Consider the following 19970-nt stretch of genomic DNA (forward strand, 5'->3'; position numbering starts at 1 on the left):
AGTGTTACCCTGGGTGAGTGTCTACACTTAGTGTTACCCTGGGTGAGTGTCTACACTCAGTGTTACCCTGGGTGACAGTGTCTACACTCAATGTTATCCTGGGTGACAGTGTCTACACTCAGTGTTGCCTTGGGTGACAGTGTCTACAGTGTTACCCTGGGTGGCAGCGTCTACACTCACTGTTGCCTTGGGTGACAGTGTCTACAATCAGTGTGACCCTGGGTGACAGTGAATGTCTACATTTATTGTTACCCTGGGTGACTGAGTGTAGACAGTGAAGTAAAAGTTATATGGAGAGGTGGGGGGGGGGGGGTAGAGGAGTAAGGTAACGGAGTGAGGTAGAGGGATGAGGCAGAGGAGTGAGGTAAGGGGTGAGGTAAGGGGTGAGGTAGAGAAGAGGTTGAGAGGGGACTTACCTGAGTCCAGGGAGCCTACACTCTCTTCGTCGTCTGACTGTTCTCCTGAAAAAGAATAAAAGAAACACATTTAATAACAAGGCGATAATAATGAGAGAAAAAGGTAAGAATGGAGAGAGAGAGAGAGAGAGAGAGGGAGCCAAGGATTGAAAGGTGGTGGTGACAGAGAGTAGGTGGGAGGATTACTAAGGGTGGGGAGTGAAGGAGAGGGGAAGATATGAAGGAAGTATACCACATGTCAAGATAATAATAATAATAATAATAATAATAATAATAATAATAATCTTTACTTCTACAAGCACATGTACAAAGTATAGAGTCTTAGCTGACATCAATGACATGCTACTATACAGAAAGTCCCTTGTCATGCACAGCATTTTGAGCAAATTAGGTCAGTTTTGTCCCAGGATGTGACCCACACCAGTCGACTAACACCCAGGTACCCATTTTACTGATGGGTTAACACTGAACAACAGGTATCTTAAGAAAACACGTCTTATGTTTTCAGCCGTACCGGTGATCGACCCCCGGATCTCAGCTTGTGAGCCGAGTGCGTTAACAATCAAGCTACAGGACACCTTATGACCTAAACAATTATGTTCATGGGGTATGTGAGCCACGAGCAGCAAAAAACCTGGTTGATCAGACAGACGCCAGGAAAACCTGATCTTTGACCCAGCTACTGCCGAGAATTAAGGTAATGAATTTACCTAACCAAACCTAACCTAAATTTACCTAACCAAACCTAACCTAAATTTACCTAACCAAACCTAACCTAAATTTACCTAACCAAACCTAACTTAAATTTACCTAACCAAATCTAACCACCTACATTAACATAACCAAACCTAATCTAAACTGACGTAACCTAATCTAGCCTAGCCTAACTTCAACTAAGAATGGCACATTTTTAAATGTGCCATTGCTGGTCCTTGTCAAGACAAACTTGTAAAACTCACAGCAAGGTGCTGCATATAAATTTTTAGACGATGTTTCGCTTCGTCCAGGACTATCTTCAAGTCATAACTGTGTGAGTGTGTGTGTGTATACTCACCTATTTGTGGTTGCAGGAGTCGATTCACAGCTCCTGGCCCCCGCCTCTTCACTGATCGCTACTAGGACCTGTGTGTGTGTGTGAGTGAGAGAGAGAGAGAAATAGAAAGCGTACATATATGCGCGTGTGTGTCCTCACCTTTTTGTACTCACCTATTTATGGCTGCAGGGGTCGATTCACAGCTCTTGGCCCCCGCCTCTTCGCTGGTCTCTACTAGGTATGTGTATGTGTGTGTGTGTGTGAATCAGAAGTCAGACCAGATGAACAGTTAACCAGACCTCCCATGTACCATCACGTCCCTCAAAGATTTATCTCCAATTTGTTGTTTAAGCGCTGTGACTTTCATCCCACATGAAATAATTTCCACATAGGCTTTTATAACTAAACATTAGGCCCTTCACCCATTTTTGTAGCATGGATTCGTATGATATTATCCCCCAGTGTTGAGGGAAGGTGTACTAATTAGTGTGTGGAGCCAGGCTGAGGGAGAGCCACTGCTCTATAGCCTTCACTACACCTCCGTCATAATTCCACATTCTCTTTTACTCTCATCTATTGTCACTTTTATTTGCAACTTCCTCACTTCTTGAAGTATTAGAGGAAAAAAATGTAAATCCAAACACGTGAGTGATTCAATATTCATTCCGGGGTGTGCTGACGAAGGTATGTGGGAAGTATCGTTCAGTGAAGGGTCGTAGTGTGTAAGGTTAGAGACGTAGCAGTGGGAGTCAGGACGAACACAAGTGGAAGAGGTGGAGGAGTGTGTGTAAGGTAGCGGTGTAACAAGATCCCAGGGGGGACCCAGCGGCAGACGACGATCCAGGAAGGGAGGCTCCCAGGGGACATATACTCCCACTCCTACCCTGTCTTCAAGCACCCCCCCCCCCTCCCACACACTGCTCCACCAGCTGCTGTTGCTGCTGGTGTCTCTCACGTCGCCACCTGTTCTCTTAGCTACAGTGCTCATTTTGTACTATATAAACTGAAAACGATTTATCTAAACTATTTTTAGTCTAGCCAAGTCGTGTCTAAGTTTGCTAAGTTAATGAACTTCAACGGATAATTTAACTGGTTAGGATGGGTTAGGGTACTACAAATTACTGTAGGTAAACTAGTGAACGTCTAAGAATAATGTGAATGGTTAGGCAAATACTGGCATACACAGGTTCCTTCTGGTCAATCAGCACACCATGCTGATTTCCAGTGCTATGAAATAACTTGGCAAAGCCTCTTCTGACTGGCTTCACACTTTCAACGCTAGTGTAACTTACGCAAAAGAAGGTTGAAATTGTTACTGGTGTGTGAAGGTGTCAATTTGCTATGAAAAAAATAACATAGTGAAAATATCAAATAAAACCTCAGCGCTTTCATGTGATTACACATTTATCTTCTTACACGCATTCCTCTGAAGATATGTGTGTAAGTACATGAATGCGCTCAGGTTTTATTTTTTATTTTCACTATTTTACTGCTATTTCTTTCATTTGCTACCTACATTTTCAAAAGTGCAGTGATTTTTTTTTGTGTGATATTTCTTGACTAGGCCTCAAGGAGTTTAGCTGCACCTCTTCTGATTCTTGAGGGTGTGAAGGCTCAGACTATATGCCTCTTGCTGGGGTAATGTGATACAGGAATAACTTTCCCAGATCCATCAACAACTGAAATACACTTAGCTCTTGAACACTGTTAAACTATTTAACAAAGTAGGCTGGAGAGTTCGTTAAGTACGTATCACCTGTTAGACTGTATATCACCTGCTAGGCTGCATATCACCTGTTAGATTACATATCACCTGTACACCACGTCGTGAAAAAGACTAATTCCTAAATCAGAGATTAAGGTAAACTTTGTGTATTTACACTGAGAAAGCACAGCTTTCTGTATATCTACACACTGATACTGAGGAATAGACAAACACAATGAATTAAAATGTGTAGTACAGTATATAAAAAAAAACATTTTTGAATCATTGTTTTCACAAAAAAACATTTTTTTGAATATATGAATATATCTTTTGTCTTATATAAATTAGATTCACTTATAATTAATAATCTACTGTACAACTATGATATAATCAATATTCTACTGTACAACTATGACATAATTCTTAGTGTTAAGTAGTCTGTAAGCCAATAATGTTAAGTTGGCCCATAATGCCTAAGCATAATAGAGGCTGTCTTTGAATTGCAACCCATTATTGTAAATACAAAATCTCAATGTACTATTTGCAAAGACAAATAAATAAATATATAATAGTATGCTAGAAGTTCTAAAGCAATGTCATAAAGTTGCTTGTAATATACATAAGTACAATAGTACAAATGACGCTTTTTAACCCTATTTAGGATTAAGATACAGGACCTCCAGGTCTTGTTATACACACAGGCTTTCCAGTTACCCTCCATACTTCCACTTTACTATTTACTCCACGCCTCCCATCAGGCTTCCCTCCTCCCATCAGGTTTCTCTCCTCTCCACTCCTGACCAGCATCCCGTCCCCCACTCATATCTAGTCTCCCGGTCACTCCTGACCAGTATTCCCTCACCCACTCCTAACCAGTTTCCTCCCCACTTCTGACTAGCCTTCCCTCCCCCTCTTCTAACCAGTTTCCTCCCTCTCCTACCCAGCTTTTCTCCCCACTCCTAATAAGCCACGTGAGATGCACATACCGATAAACTTACAAGCCTCCCTCCCACTCCTAACCAACCTCCCTCCCATTGCTGACTAGCATTCCCTCACTTCTCACCAGCGTGTGTGTTTGAGGGTTGATTAAGTAAGTTTATATAATTAAGTACAGATGCACATAAGTATAATTATCATACACAGTTTAAAATATGAGTAAATTACCTGGGATAACCCAACAAAAAAAGGTCAGACAAAATGTCTTATTTCCATTGGGGTCCTTCAAATATTTTAACATACTGGGAGATGGCAAGTCCCAAGTGTTAGGTAAAAGGACACAAGTGCAACTAATGCGACAGTTTATTGTGGCAACGTATCGCTCTCCAGGAGCTTTATCAGATGCCGTAGCTGATGAACCCATGCTGGAATACTTGACGATATACCCTCACTGCCCTCATGAAGTCTCCCGGCTCAGGCTGACATTTTTAAACACCTTGTATATGGAGTATGACAGGGGGGAACATAGCTTTTGTTGCCACTGTGTAACTGTCATAAAGAATAGTGCAGGAGCACATCGATATATATCCAATTTTGTTTAATGACAAAAAAAAACCTTCCCTCACTCAGGATGTCTGTTTTAAATAGTCAGCCACAGATGTTATCTATGGTTCAGCTGGTGACTCGAGGCTGAGGAGTCCTACCCCAACCTCTCTCCCATTGACTCTCCCTCCTTACGAGTCTATCTCCCTCTCTCTAGGTCTTCATTCTTTCCTCTCTACTAGACTACCTCCCTCCCCACTAGACTATCCTCCTGGGAGACTACCTCCCTCCCAATGGACTATCCTGCTACAGGACTACCTCCCTCCCTACTGGACTACTACCCTCCAAACTAAACTAAACTGTTAGGGGACTACCTCCTTTCCCAGTGGACTACCAGCCTCCCCACTGGAATATCCTTCTACGGGACTACCATAAGGTCTCATGGGATGCTATTATTCGCCTCGGCTCCCCAGTCACGCCTTTACAGTATACTGGTGTTCCAGCCACAACACCAGGGTCCCTCTCAACGGGCCCTCTCCCCCCTTCACCAGGCCTAAGGGCCCCTCTCCTCGCTAAGGTCAAATTTGTTTACTGTATGACGGTTTTAGCGCTTCCCCAGGAAAACTTTCCTATACTCAGATGAATAAGAATCACATTTTAGTACAAATAATATATTTCTTCTACAAACAAATGAGGAGAATGAGGAGGAGGAGGAGGGAGGGTGATGGTGGTGGTTGTAGCAGAGGTAGTGGTGGTGGTAGCAGTGGTGGTGGTAGTAGTGGTAGTAGTAGTAGTGATGGTGGTAGTAGTAGTAGTGGTGGTGATGGTGGCTGTAGTAGTGGTAGCGGTGGCTGTAGTAGTAGTGGTGGTAGCAGTGGTGACGGTGGTAGTGGTAGTAGTAGTTATGGTGGTGGTAGTAGTAGCAGTAGTGGTGGCGGTAGTAGTGGTAGTAGTAGTTATGGTGGTAGTAGTAGCAGTAGTGGTGGTGGTAGTAGTAGAGGTAGTACCAGTGGTAATAATGTGGCGTGCTGAAGTCTAGTTGACTCTTCCCCTCCCACCCCCACCCCATGGTCCCCTCCCAACGGGGCGGTCACAGGGGAGGCAATTATTTGCATGTGCCCCGCCCCACCACCTCTAGGGAAGAAGGGGCACCGCGCCATGTTACCTTGGCAGGAGAAGAGGAATACAGGGGAGGAGATAGGGGATGGGTGGGGGCAAGGCAAGGAAGGAGAGAGGAGGAGAGAGAGAGAAAGAGAGAGAGAGAGAGAGAGAGAGAGAGAGAGAGAGAGAGAGAGAGAGAGCGAGAGAGAGAGAGAGAGAGAGAGAGAGAGGGAGAGAGAGAGAGAGAGAGAGAGAGAGAGAGAGAGAGAGAGAGAGAGAGAGAGAGAGAGAGAGAGAGAGAGAGAGAGAGAGAGAGAGAGAGAGAGAGAGAGAGACATTCGCCCCTACACCTCAAAGGATCATTACAATCCACCATCCTGTAAACTGAAACTATTTTTTCACCATCTAAATTACTTCTCCAAACTGATAATACTGTATTCTTGGCAAACTGATAATATTTTTCCCAGGTGATAATCGTAATTAATATTCTTAGCAAGTCATCGAAGATGGCTCCAGATGACGTCATTACCTATATCGGCCAGGTGACATTAAAGATGGCATTAGATGACACCATCAAAGAAAGCGGCCAAATGACGACATTAAAGATTGCGCCAGATGACGTCATCAAACATTACGGCCAGATGACTTCATCAAAAAAGGACGGCCGGATGACGTCATCTAAGATAGCATCACGCCACCACCAAATAAGGCGAACAGAGATACACTAGACTGTCTCTTCCGGCATGACGCTCAGGTTTACCAGAAACAGCACTGGTTCAGCAGAGATCCTAGTGCAACCTCAACTGTCACTCTTGTCCATTCTGATGCTTCTTCAAGGACATTCACTATATTTCTTTCCTGCAGGGTACTCCTTCATATACTGTACTACCTCCCTTGTTAGTCCTGCATATTTTTCCAAGTTTTGTGTGAAGATTCATGGGTGGTACTGTGCCTAATGCTGTCTTACACTCCAAGAGTATGCAATGCACTCGTTACTCCGCCCCTCCTCTCTGTCTTTCCCTCTCTCGTGTGTATATGTGTGTGTGTGTGTGTGTGTGTGTGTGTTTATGGAGGGGCAGGAAGGAGGGGCAGCAATAGGCTTGAGTGCCCTGTAACACATGATAGCAGTCATGACGGGGATACCCGGGGTGGAATGAACTAACACCACGCGAGATCCACGAAATCTAAGCCTTCCCATCACCACCACACCCACACGCCTACCACCACGCCCACACTCCTACTACCACTGCACTCACACACCCACCACTACGCCCACACGAGCACTACCACACCCACACAACTATACACGAGCAAAACACCTATTCACACCGTCGTCTATGCAAGTTCAAAGAGGAAAATTATTTAAATAAAAGGGATTCGATCACCGGTCAGCCGCATTTCATTTTGGAAAGCAGATTGCCTGGGACTACACCTGTGCTGCCACATTGGCAGACACCTACTTGTCATACTCCGTAGTGGAAGGGGGTGGAGCTGCCAGCCACAGGGAGACCCAGAAGATCCGAAAATATGAAGACCTTCCCCCTTGCTATAACTTCATTCCAACAGGGTCGGAGACCCTTGGAGCATGGGGCAAGTGTGCTCAAAAGTTCCTCAAAGAGCTGGGTGAAAAGCTCATCATAGAAACCAAGGACCACAGGGCGACCAGCTTTCTCTTTCAGAGACTCAGTGTTGCGATTCAGAGAGGAAATGCCTGCAGCATTCTGGGCACGCGGCCCACCGCAGGGGAGCTGGACGAAGTATTCGAGATGTAGCTCTGAGTTACTTATGTTGTTTTACTTTCTGTTGTATTTTTGTGAATGTTTGGCCAATGTAATTTTGTCTTTAAATAAAACATACTTGAAATATAGGGGGTGGTAGGAGAAAATTCTCAAACAGCTTCAGGGAAAACTCAAGGTTTTCCCTGAAGCAAGTTTATTCTTTTCTCTGAGGATGAGGTTCCCTATGACAGTTCTAGAGGTGGTACCTCCCTATATTTTACATATATATATATATATATATATATATATATATATATATATATATATATATATATATATATATATTTATTATCACACCGGCCGATTCCCACCAAGGCAGGGTGGCCCGAAAAAGAAAAACTTTCACCATCATTCACTCCATCACTGTCTTGCCAGAAGGGTGCTTTACACTACAGTTTTTAAACTGCAACATTAACACCCCTCCTTCAGAGTGCAGGCACTGTACTTCCCATCTCCAGGACTCAAGTCCGGCCTGCCGGTTTCCCTGAATCCCTTCATAAATGTTACTTTGCTCACACTCCAACAGCACGTCAAGTATTAAAAACCATTTGTCTCCATTCACTCCTATCAAACACGCTCACGCATGCCTGCTGGAAGTCCAAGCCCCTCGCACACAAAACCTCCTTTACCCCCTCCCTCCAACCCTTCCTAGGCCGACCCCTACCCCGCCTTCCTTCCACTACAGACTGATACACTCTTGAAGTCATTCTGTTTCGCTCCATTCTCTCTACATGTCCGAACCACCTCAACAACCCTTCCTCAGCCCTCTGGACAACAGTTTTGGTAATCCCGCACCTCCTCCTAACTTCCAAACTACGAATTCTCTGCATTATATTCACACCACACATTGCCCTCAGACATGACATCTCCACTGCCTCCAGCCTTCTCCTCGCTGCAACATTCATCACCCACGCTTCACACCCATATAAGAGCGTTGGTAAAACTATACTCTCATACATTCCCCTCTTTGCCTCCAAGGACAAAGTTCTTTGTCTCCACAGACTCCTAAGTGCACCACTCACTCTTTTTCCCTCATCAATTCTATGATTCACCTCATCTTTCATAGACCCATCCGCTGACACGTCCACTCCCAAATATCTGAATACGTTCACCTCCTCCATACTCTCTCCCTCCAATCTGATATCCAATCTTTCATCACCTAATCTTTTTGTTATCCTCATAACCTTACTCTTTCCTGTATTCACCTTTAATTTTCTTCTTTTGCACACCCTACCAAATTCATCCACCAATATATATGTGTGTGTGTGTGTGTGTGTGGTGCCGAATAAGTAAAACTTGCAATTTTGGCTTAAATAGCAACGTTCTTCTTGCCGAATAAAGCAAGCGAAAATTTGTGTATGCAATAATTTCGTAATAATCATTCCGAACCTAACGAAAAAGATATATTTTATTGTGTCTGTTTATTAGTAAATTACTGTAAACTTATCTAAAATATATTTAGTTGAATTTGGCTAAATTAAATTGCGCTTGTTATAATAAAGTTAGTTTTCTAAGGTTCTTTTGGTACAAAACTATTAATTTTTACATTAACATAAATGAAAAATATATCTTTACAGAAAATTTTAGAAAGGACTTACTATTAAGTGAACCTAATATATATATATATATATATATATATATATATATATATATATATACATATATATATATATATATCTCTTTTATTATATTATTTTCATTCCTAATAATTAATTAAATTAAAACCTAACACCATGTCAGAAGTGAGAGGCTGCCATGCCACTTCACACAATATCAAAGAACACACACTGAGAGAAAATCAACGTACATTTTCTTACAGCCATCAACACCACCAGACGTTACTTTACACTCACCTTACAAAGACCACCAGCACCTGCTCCGTCTCTACCCACTACACCATTCAAGAATAATTATTATACAAAATGAAAATGTAATATCTCTTAGAGTGCCAACCATGTGTGCCAAGTGGCCCTCCCTGGCACTAGTTACATTACTCAGTTACATTACGGTGCCAGGTGTTAATAACCTCTGAGTGCCAGGTGTTAATTACCTCTCAATACGTCTTGTTAAGGTCTTACATCTGCTGCTGCTGTTTTCCATAACAGTAAACATGCACTTAAATATTAGCAGCACTTAAATATTAGCAGGCTGTTGTGTCTCGTGTTTTTTGAAAGAGGACCAATGGACCAGAGTGGAATTAAACCACACAGTTTGGCTTTCTTGGTTTATCCTGGGTTAGTGAGCAGTGCAAGAGAGGTAGACAGACTTGGCACCAAGGCATCAAACTTGTCAATAAAGAAAACGTATCACGTGTAAGGGGTAACTGCTGACTTCTTCTCTTACAACATTGTATATCTTCTTCACTTTGTATCTAACATGCTTTTTCAATATCAATAGATAATTTGTTTTTCAGTATTTGCAGATAATCTGATCTTCAATCTTAGTACCTAATATAATCTTCAACTAGCCAGCACAGATACTCGTATAGCACAACATAAGCAAACACGTATTATTATGTTGCAGTTTTAGTCTACAACAACAACTAGCACAGACTAATGATGGAAAAGTAAAGATGAAGCAACAAAGATGGAGTAGTGAATCTGTATTAGGGAAAATGGGAACGAGACTGCAACAACTACTATTTCCACAGGGGATGGCGTGTAAAGTCTGCGGTAACCACGCGCCACGTTTCAAATCCTCACTTGTAGAGGACAAGGTTATTGCCCCCTGAGAGAGGTACCATGATTCCGCTGAGGGGCAAGGGCTCTTGATACGAGAAGTGGACTTCTAATTCCTTTGGAACGAACTTGAATGACTCACATTAAAATATAAGGTTGTACGTAGTTCAGTTCAGTATGTATACCCTAAATATCTCTATAAATAATCTATATATATATATATATATATATATATATATATATATATATATATATATATATATATATATATATATATATATATATGTGTGTGTGTGTGTGTGTGTGTGTAAGAAAAACAAGAGAGAGAGAGAGAGAGAGAGAGAGAGAGAGAGAGAGAGAGAGAGAGAGAGAGAGAGAGAGAGAGAGAGAGAGAGAGAGAGAGAGAGAGAGAGAGAGAGAGAGTCACCTCGTGCCCTGGTAGATTTATGCAAGTTCCCTCCCTCATTATCCAGGGTTCACACTGAGGCCTCAACTTGCCCTAACAAAGGAGCCTAGTTTTAACACAACTATTAACTTCACTCAATTATTCTGGCTGCTTTTATCTCATTACCGCTAAACTCGACAATAAGCCAACCTTGTGTCCCTAATATTCAACGGCTTTCATCACAAGATTTGCTAAATTTATAAATGGTATGGCGAGACCGATAAGCTGTGGCTAAGACAGCCCGTCCTTTTAGTAATAGACTGCATCTCACTATTGTACAGACAGTCAAATGGGTGACTGATAAAGGCATCTTAAACAGTGCAAATCTCATTGGGTTTTTTCTAGTTCGCATGATGGCTGCTTGTGTTTTGTTCTTGGGACAAAACAACTTTTCATCGCCTGTATCTTATATTTCATTTATTTCCCTTGTGGAGTTGTATAATTGGGTAGTTTCCTGAATAGATAACCTAACCTAACTTATCCTAACCTAACTTAGCCTAACTTAACCTAACGTAACCTAGCTCAACCAAGAGTAACCTATCCAATATAAAGAAAATCGAGAAATTAGCTACAAACTTTAGGTGAAAAATTCACCTAGCATCTGCGAGGATGTATTGGGCTAAGAACACTCGTGTACAGTGTAAGACATTGAGGACTGATGAAATCACTCTGGGCGAAACGTTTCCTTTTATAAACGTCTTGAACTGTACGCAAGTGCTTTTATCCAGACACGGAAACTTCCCTAAGGTGACTCAACACGCCTTGAAGACGGGATGCTCTTGATCCAAAAAAAATAAGAACTACTCAGTTCCTTCGATCAACCTTTGTTGCCTCATATTCTCCTGGAACTATGAGCCTAACGGGTATGTCGCTTCTTCAAGAATATATTTTTACATTCATGTGGGGAGCGATAAACCCGTAGATGCTATACAACGCCTAGGTAATGAGAGACAACCAGTTTCGATCCAAGGTACGTGGGGATAGCTCCAATCCCTTGAATTAAGAACCCCCCCTCACCGGCATGAAAGAACCTTCCTTGAGGGGAGACTATAATAATAATAATAATAATAATAATAATAATAATAATAATAATAATAATAATGAGGAAGTTAAATTAAACTGAGAAATGAGAGTACGAAAAAGTCTGGTCAGAGAAAAAAACAGAATATGAAAGAAGTGAATGTATTTAGACAATTGACAGCCGATGTGTCGCTCAATGAACTGGTGAAAAACGAAGTGAAATCTGGAACAGACAAGTGATATAAAAAAGGCAAACGGAGTATTTTGATGCCTGTGGCTACAACTTATTAGATGAAAAAGGGAATATATCAGAGTACAGTGGTGGCGATAATTTTGCATGGGTGTGAAGTATGGTCTTCGAAATTTACAGCAACGAGGATGTTAAAGGGTGTGAGAAAGTTGTCATATTTGTGGTGTGAATATTATGCAGAGAATGAGGAGCCAAGAAATTAGAATAACATGTGGTGGTATAGAGAGTATAATTCAGAAAGTGAATGAGGTGTTGTTCAGATGGTTTGTTCATTTAAAAAGGATAAAACAGTATCAGTAGACTAAGAGGGTGCATATATCTAAAGTGAATGAAAGGAGGTGTAGTCGAAGTTAAAGTCCCGGGAAGGGTTTGAATGTATGGAGGAGGGGGGGTAAAGGTATGAGCGGTAGGAGCTTGAGCATCAAGCAGTCATCTGTGAGCGTGTTAGGTTGCACAGAGTGGAGACATATGGTTTTGGGGGTTTGACGCGCTGTTGGAGTGTAAGAAATGCAACAATGACAGAAAGCTAACTCAGGGAAACCGGTTACCGGACCTAAAAATGGTAAGCATAATTACTGCACATGGGTGGATGGGACGTGACGGTAGAATTCAGCGGGTCATTTGCAATGTGATGTCCATACATTTTTAGCAACAAGGTTGTTATCATAAGAGAAGGTGATATTACTTAAACCACATGTAGATAATATCAAGTAGTATAATAATGTAAATGAATGCAGTGTCAGAAAGTCTAAATCTCGTCAACTTTGGTATTTATATAGTCAGTGAATAGTGTATGTGTGGGCTTGTCCCGTGGTAGATGAAGCAACGTGTAGTACATTAATATTAACACAGCGTGCTTGTACCTCCTCCACACTCTCTTCTTCTTCCTCCTCCTTCTAATTCTTCTATTGCTATACTCCTTGTCTCCCCCTTCCTCCTCCTCACCACTCCAATTTCTTCATTTCGCCAAGACTCCAAAAATTCATGATGAACTCAACAAGTCTTAAAAATCTAACATTAAAAGTAAGTACCTACAAGAAAGTACTAAAGAGTAAAGCAGAAGAAAAGTAGGAGCGACTGAGAGTTCTCTCACTGTGTCTGGGACTCGGGTCCGTCCCCAAGAAAGTGGGTTTAGATGAAAGAGGAAAATGGGTATGGAATATTCTTGGCTAGAGGCGGCTCGGCGCTCCCTTGGGCGCAGTGTGCGCGCTGCGTAGAAAATTAAGAAGAAATCCCTGAGGAGTCTGGTTCTCTTCTGCCGAGCTCACTCTGGGCCATTCTTACTTTTGGAAATCGAATAATGTGTTTCCTGGGAGCTGCCTTGGCGCCCGAGACGACCGTTACACCGATAAGCGCGCCAGATTTGAATGATAAATGTAGATGGCTCTGGTGCTCCCCCCAGTGTGCGAATGCTTGCCTGTGGGGTCGGCTTCGGCCTCACCTCTGCAGCAGAGGGCGACACTTGCGTTCAGAATAAAGATGTTAGATCAGACACAGATAACTTTGCGCAGACTAGTGATATTTGCATCAAAAGGACGGCAGGGCGGGTCGAGAAATAGTGTTTGGAAACTCTTCCATGGTAGCCTCTCCTCCACACTGCAACACGTTCAGATACCTCGCCTGTACCTCCTTCACAATTATTGACTTATTTACTTTTGCCTGTAAATTAAACGCCTGGCGCCCCCGTCGCTGGGTCACCTTAACGTGGTGGTGATGTGTGAGTGGTGCCCAGGGGTTAGTGCCTCCTCTCTGGAAGGGGTACCACTCTTCCCACATGACACTTTCTACACTTAGAACCCAGCAAGTCTTTCGGCATAATTGGTGGTGATATTTTCCTTTTCGTACAAATTTGCGGACACGGTCGATGATACAACGAATTATGTATATCCTTAGAGGATGTGAAAAATACTTTGAATTCTTTTAATTGCTTTGTGATAAAGACTTATGTAATATTAGTAACTTGTTCACGACAGCAGAAATTTGATAATTATTGTCATATTTATTATTATTATTATTATTAAATATTCGCCGGTATTCTCCCGGCCCGGGCCTTGTCCAAGTGGTGGCCCGGCCTTGACTCCCTCTTTAGGGAGTGTCTGAGACCTAAGTCTCCCATGGGAGGAGGCACAAGTACCTCCTCATCTTTGGGACCAACTGTCCCCAGGCCTAGCCACAAGCTAGGCCTCTCTGGTCTGCCATCCCCGCCACAAGGGGGCTAATGGGAATAACAGTCTTATGAGTTAAAGGCTCGGGCACCTACCCTGCCCTAGAAGGGCTGGGCATGGTGTCCATCTGTCATATTTATAATGTCAGAATCATGGCATATGTTTATAACGCTGAATAACCAAACCTGTCTATTACTTTGTAAAAAATAAACAAACGCTTTCCTTATAACGTTATGAATAAAAACTGACAAAAGAGAATATAGCCATTTTAATTTTTTTTTATTTGCGAAGTGACAGATTCATGAATATAAATATGAGAAGTCTAGTTTATTATTGAAAGTAATAACGTTCACTAAGCTACGCTGTAACAACCTGATGTGTAAGCAGACAAATCCACAAAATATCTCGCCCTGCAAGAGAACATATTTCATTTTGCAGCGAAAGACAGAAAAGTCCTCATTGCATAAACAAACTCTTGAAAAGTTGAGGGAAGTAAATAAACAAGGTTCCCGTGAGATGGCGAGCTGGAGGAAGAGTTGAGCAGCTGCTGCCAGTTTGTTCTTTATAATTAAGTTCCTATTCTTTTTTTTATACTCCCACACAGAAAACCCGAGAAAATGGAGGAAAAATTAAGCGGCCCTCCAGTTCCTATGGGAGAATTTTTAATTTCGAACTATGGCGTCGAGGGAACGAGGGAGTAGAGTGAAATGAACTGGGTCTGCCATGTCTCCTGCGACACCGTTTTCTGTGTTCCTTCTCTGGTGCCTTCACTGTAACCCACCTTCCTAGGGGAGCCCTTCATGGTGAAGGGCTCTTGATACAAGACACTGGAACTACCCCTCTCCTTTCTCAGATAAAACTTGCTTACCTTCCGTTTTCCCTGGAGCTGTATGACCCTCACGAGTTTAGTGCTTTCCCCTAGATATAATACCATAACCAACCAGTTCTAATAAACCAGGTATAACTACGATAGAATTATATATTTAATTATAATTCCTGGAGCAACCCTATTAGCTTAACAGCAGCGGAGTGAAGAGTATCGCAGCAGAGTGAAGAGTATCGCAGCAGAGTGAGGAGCATCGCAGCAGAGTGAAGAGTATCGCAGCAGAGTAAGGAGCATCGCAACAGAATAGGGAGTATCGCAGGAATTTAGAGCCCGGAGAGATGCGTGGTGTCGCGGGACACCCTTGTAAATTAATCGCTGGTAAAGATGAGGAAATAAGACGGAGTCCCTGAACAATGGGGAGTAATGAGTAGCTTCTGACACTACCTGCTGGGGTTGACCTCACCAGGCTCATACACAACCCATGATACTGTAGACAGGGCTATCTTAGTCATGAACACACTTCCTAATGCTACACTCATCAGTCTATCCTCTATACCTAAGTTCTTGCTTCCTATATACTTAAGTCCTTCCTGTATACTCGAGTCCCTATATAATCAGGCCCTCTGTGTAGCCTGAGTTTTCTTCGTGTATTTTAGGAAGGTCGTCAGCAAAGAGTACTGTTCCCCCGTCAGAGGTCAAGGCCAGGAGAGTGCTTTGTTAGTCACACCATGTTTTAGACACCATCACAGGACACGAAAATGTGCTTCTTTCCTTTTTTAAATGAGGCAGAAAACCTAACTACGGTAAGCCAGCGAGTGCCTAATCATTAAGACCCAATACCAGTACATCAGAATTTGCTTAATGACTGGTACCCGGTACCAGTACACCAGCAGTTACTTAATCAATGAACAGGCCATAACAAAAGACCCGCATCAGGAGACAATTTTCTATTTCATGACCAAAAAAAATAAAAATCCGCTAGTCATGAAGACAGATGTTCGTCACGTGAGTGTGATTGTGAGTCTCGTGGGTGTTCACAGTCTGGCCGGTGGTAGAGCGGATGTGCTCTGTTATGGCCCTTATGCTCGGTGTTCACACCTTCATTATTACCTCTGTAGTTATAGGAGCAGAGCTATGACCTGTTGCGCCCCTGTACACCATGTTGCTATTCTTGTCTTGGAAACATGATTCACTTTTCTTGTTGTTATTGTGTACATTCACTGTTGTGCACATTCACTGTCATTGTGTACACATGTACTGTCAACGTGTACACATGCACTGTCATCGTGTACACATGTACTATCATCGTATACACATGTACTGTCATCGTGTACACATGTACTGTCATCGTGTACACATGTACTGTCAACGAGTACACATTCACTGTCATCGTGTAAGCATGCACTGTCATCGTGTACACATATATTGTCATCGTACACATGCACTGTTATCGTGTACACATATACTGTCATCGTGTACACATGCACTGTCATCGTGTACACATGCACTATCATCGTGTACACATTCACTGTCATCGTGTACACATGTAGTCATCGTGTACATATGTACTGTCAACGAGTACACATTCACTGTCATTGTGTACGCATGCACTGTCATCGTGTACACATATATTGTCATCGTGTACACATGCACTGTCATCGTGTACACATATATTGTCATCGTGTACACATATACTGTCATCGTGTACACATATACTGTCATCGTGTACACATGCACTGTCATCGTGTACACATTCACTGTCATCGTGTACGCATGCACTGTCATCGTGTACACATATACTGTCATCGTGTACACATGCACTGTCATCGTGTACACATATATTGTCATCGTGTATACATTCACTGTCATCGTGTACACATTCACTGTCATCGTGTACACATTCACTGTCATCGTGTACACATTCACTGTCATCGTGTACACATTCACTGTCATCGTGTACACATTCACTGTCATCGTGTACACATTCACTGTCATCGTGTACACATTCACTGTCATCGTGTACACATTCACTGTCATCGTGTACACATTCACTGTCATCGTGTACACATTCACTGTCATCGTGTACACATTCACTGTCATCGTGTACACATTCACTGTTAATATCGTGTAGATAAAGAACATTACTATAATAACAATCATTCTTCAGTCACTTCTGGCTTGTACAAACTTGGTCCTAAATAACACATCTGCTCCTCTTATTAATTATGTACCAGTACTATTTTTATTACATTTATTATCAAAACAACTATTATTACTACTTTAATAATAATAATAATAATAATTAATAATGATAATAATTAATAATAATATTATTATTTTTATTAATATTATTATTATTATTATTATTACTGAATAACTATGAATCCATATCCGTATAAAGCCTAGGTCTGGGAACCGGGGAATAAATTTCCCCAAACTGGGGTAAAAATGAAAACCTCGGGGGTAATGAAAGCTCAATAAACATATAAATAAAACTGCACAAAAATGCATTATTTATCCTGACGCCAAATGACTTCGGAAAGGCAATAAATGATCCGCCCATGCACTCTGCCACAAGCTCAGACTCATGGAACTCCGGGTTAATCAAGAACTGCAAGAAGCCTCTGTAATGTCCCATAGCTGCTAAAAACAACAGACATAGCTCCACTTCACAAAAATGGCAGTAAAGCAATAGCAAAGAACTACAGACCGATAGCGTTAACATCCCATATCATAAAAATCTTTGAAAGAGTTTTAAGAAGCAAGACCGCCACCCATCTACATACCCATCAGTTACACAACCCAGGGTAACATGGGTTTAGAGCGGGTCACTCCTGCATGTTCCATCTGCTGTACCACTATGACAAAGTCCTGGATGCTCTAGAAGACAAACAAAACGCAGATGTAGTATACACAGACCTTGCAAAAGCCTCTGACAAGTGTGATGATGGTGTAATAGCGCACAAAATGTGTGATAAAGGAATAACAGGAAAAGTTGGTAGATGGATCTATAATTTCCTAACAAATAGAATACGGATAGTAGTAGTAAGCAGAGTAAAGTCTGAGGCGGTTACGGTGAAAAGCTCTGTTCCACAAGGCACAGTACTCGCTCCCATCCTGTTCCTCATCCTCATATCGGACATAGACAGGGATGTAAGCCACAGCACCGTGTCTTCCTTTGCAGTTGACATCCGAATTTATATGACAGTGTCCTCCATTGAAGACACTGGAAGACTCCAGGCGGACATCAACCAAATCTTTAAATGGGCCGCAATTACATTATGAAGTTCAATGATGAGAAATTTCAATTACTCCGATACGGAAAAACGTGAGGAAATTAAAACTGTATCAGAGTATAAAACAAATTCCAACTACACAATGGAGTGAAAAACTAATGTAAAAGACCTGGGAGTGATAATGTCAGAGGATCTCACCTTCAAAGACCACAACATTGTATCAATCGCATCTGCTAGAAAAATGACAGGACATAATGAGAACCTTCAAAACTAGGAATGTCAAGCCCATGATGACACTCTTCAGGTCGCTTGTTCCATCTAGGCTGGAATATTGCTGCACACTAGTAGCACCTTTCAAGGCAGGTTAAACTGCTGACCTAGAAAATGTACAGAGAACCATCACGGCACACATAACTGCTATAAAACACCTCAATTACTGAGGACGCTTGAAGTTCCTCAGCTTGTACTCCCTAAAACGCAGGAGGGAGAGATACATGATTATATACACCTGGAAAATCCTAGAGGGACTAGTACCAAATTTGCACACGAAAATCACTCCCTATGAAAGCAAAAGACTTGGCAGACGATGAAACATTCCCACAATGAAATGCAGGGGTGCCACCAGCACGAAAAGAGATAACACAATAAGTGACATGGGCCCAAGACTGTTCAACTGCCTCCCAGCATACATAAGGGGGATTACCAACAGACCCCTGGCTGTCTTCAAGCAGGCACTGGACAGGCACCTAAAATCAGTACCTGACTAGCCGGGCTGTGGTTCATAAGTCGGGTTGCGTGCGGCCAACAGTAACAGCCTGGTTGATCAGGCCCTGATCCACCATAAGGCCTGGTCACATACCGGGCCGCGGGGGCGTTGACCCCCAGGTAAGGCAAATTATGAGTTATATTTTTTTCAAACAAATATTTTTTAGATTTTTAATTTTTAGTTTCTTCAGATTTCTCCAAAATCTGAAGTGAATTTTTTTTTAATAAAATCCTTTAGTTCCCTAATGAGATCTTTATTAAATTTATCTGTTACTATTATTTTATTTTAGGCAGTTTATTTTTCATTTTTATTATTTGTGTTTTATTTTTAAAGTTGCTTTATCGCGTATAATACATATTTTTCAGCTTGTATGACTGGATTCTCTATAAAAGTGGATTCAAGAAACTATTATGAACTTGAATGCTCCTTGTGTTTTCCCGATTCTGTGGATATAAGTCTAGTGCGTAACTTCCCTCTACACAAATTTGCTTTGTGGTAATACCCAAAAAAGTTCGCCAACCTCTATAAACGATTATTATAGTGGGAGGCCGTACGTGGGTACCCCTTACACCTGAGTCCTCGCCAAGACACACACACACACACACACACACACACACACACACACACACACACACACACACACACACACACACACACACACATGAGTTACTGAAGTGTACCCTTGTTCGGAGTATCACATGTAGGTGAGGCTCGACGAGGCGAGCACTATTACCTGCCTCATTGATCTCTAGTACGGTGGGTTTTACGTGTCCCAGCTGCCTGTGGGTGGCTCCCGTGTGCTGGTACCTGCCTCTCTCTCTCAACACACCTACACTCACTGGTTCCACTCATTGGGCCATGCTTACCACCATCCCAAGTGGTATTGACTTTGATATCACTTGATCTAGATTATTATTATTACTATTCCTATTATTATTTCTATTATTATTTTACTATTATTATTACTGTTGTTATTATTATAAGAAAAACAAGCCTTAAACACGTATGGGTCTAGAATATTGATATTACTTCCAAACAAATGAAGGAGTATAGTTTCGTTATTCTGACCGTT

General features: G+C 42.0%; 1 protein-coding gene across 1 annotated transcript in view; it reads right to left on the bottom strand.

Moving 5' to 3' along the window:
- Positions 1–207: 207 nt before the first annotated feature.
- LOC138854063 (zinc transporter ZIP10-like) overlaps positions 208–19970 on the bottom strand; it is a 210054-nt gene continuing 190291 nt past the window's right edge. Inside the window, exon 4 of the mRNA XM_070094801.1 lies at positions 208–461. Coding sequence (XP_069950902.1) covers positions 208–461 — 254 coding nt within the window. The remainder of the gene's footprint in view (positions 462–19970) is intronic.

Source organism: Cherax quadricarinatus, chromosome 48 (assembly GCF_038502225.1).
Source record: "Cherax quadricarinatus isolate ZL_2023a chromosome 48, ASM3850222v1, whole genome shotgun sequence".
Classification (NCBI taxonomy): domain Eukaryota; kingdom Metazoa; phylum Arthropoda; class Malacostraca; order Decapoda; family Parastacidae; genus Cherax; species Cherax quadricarinatus.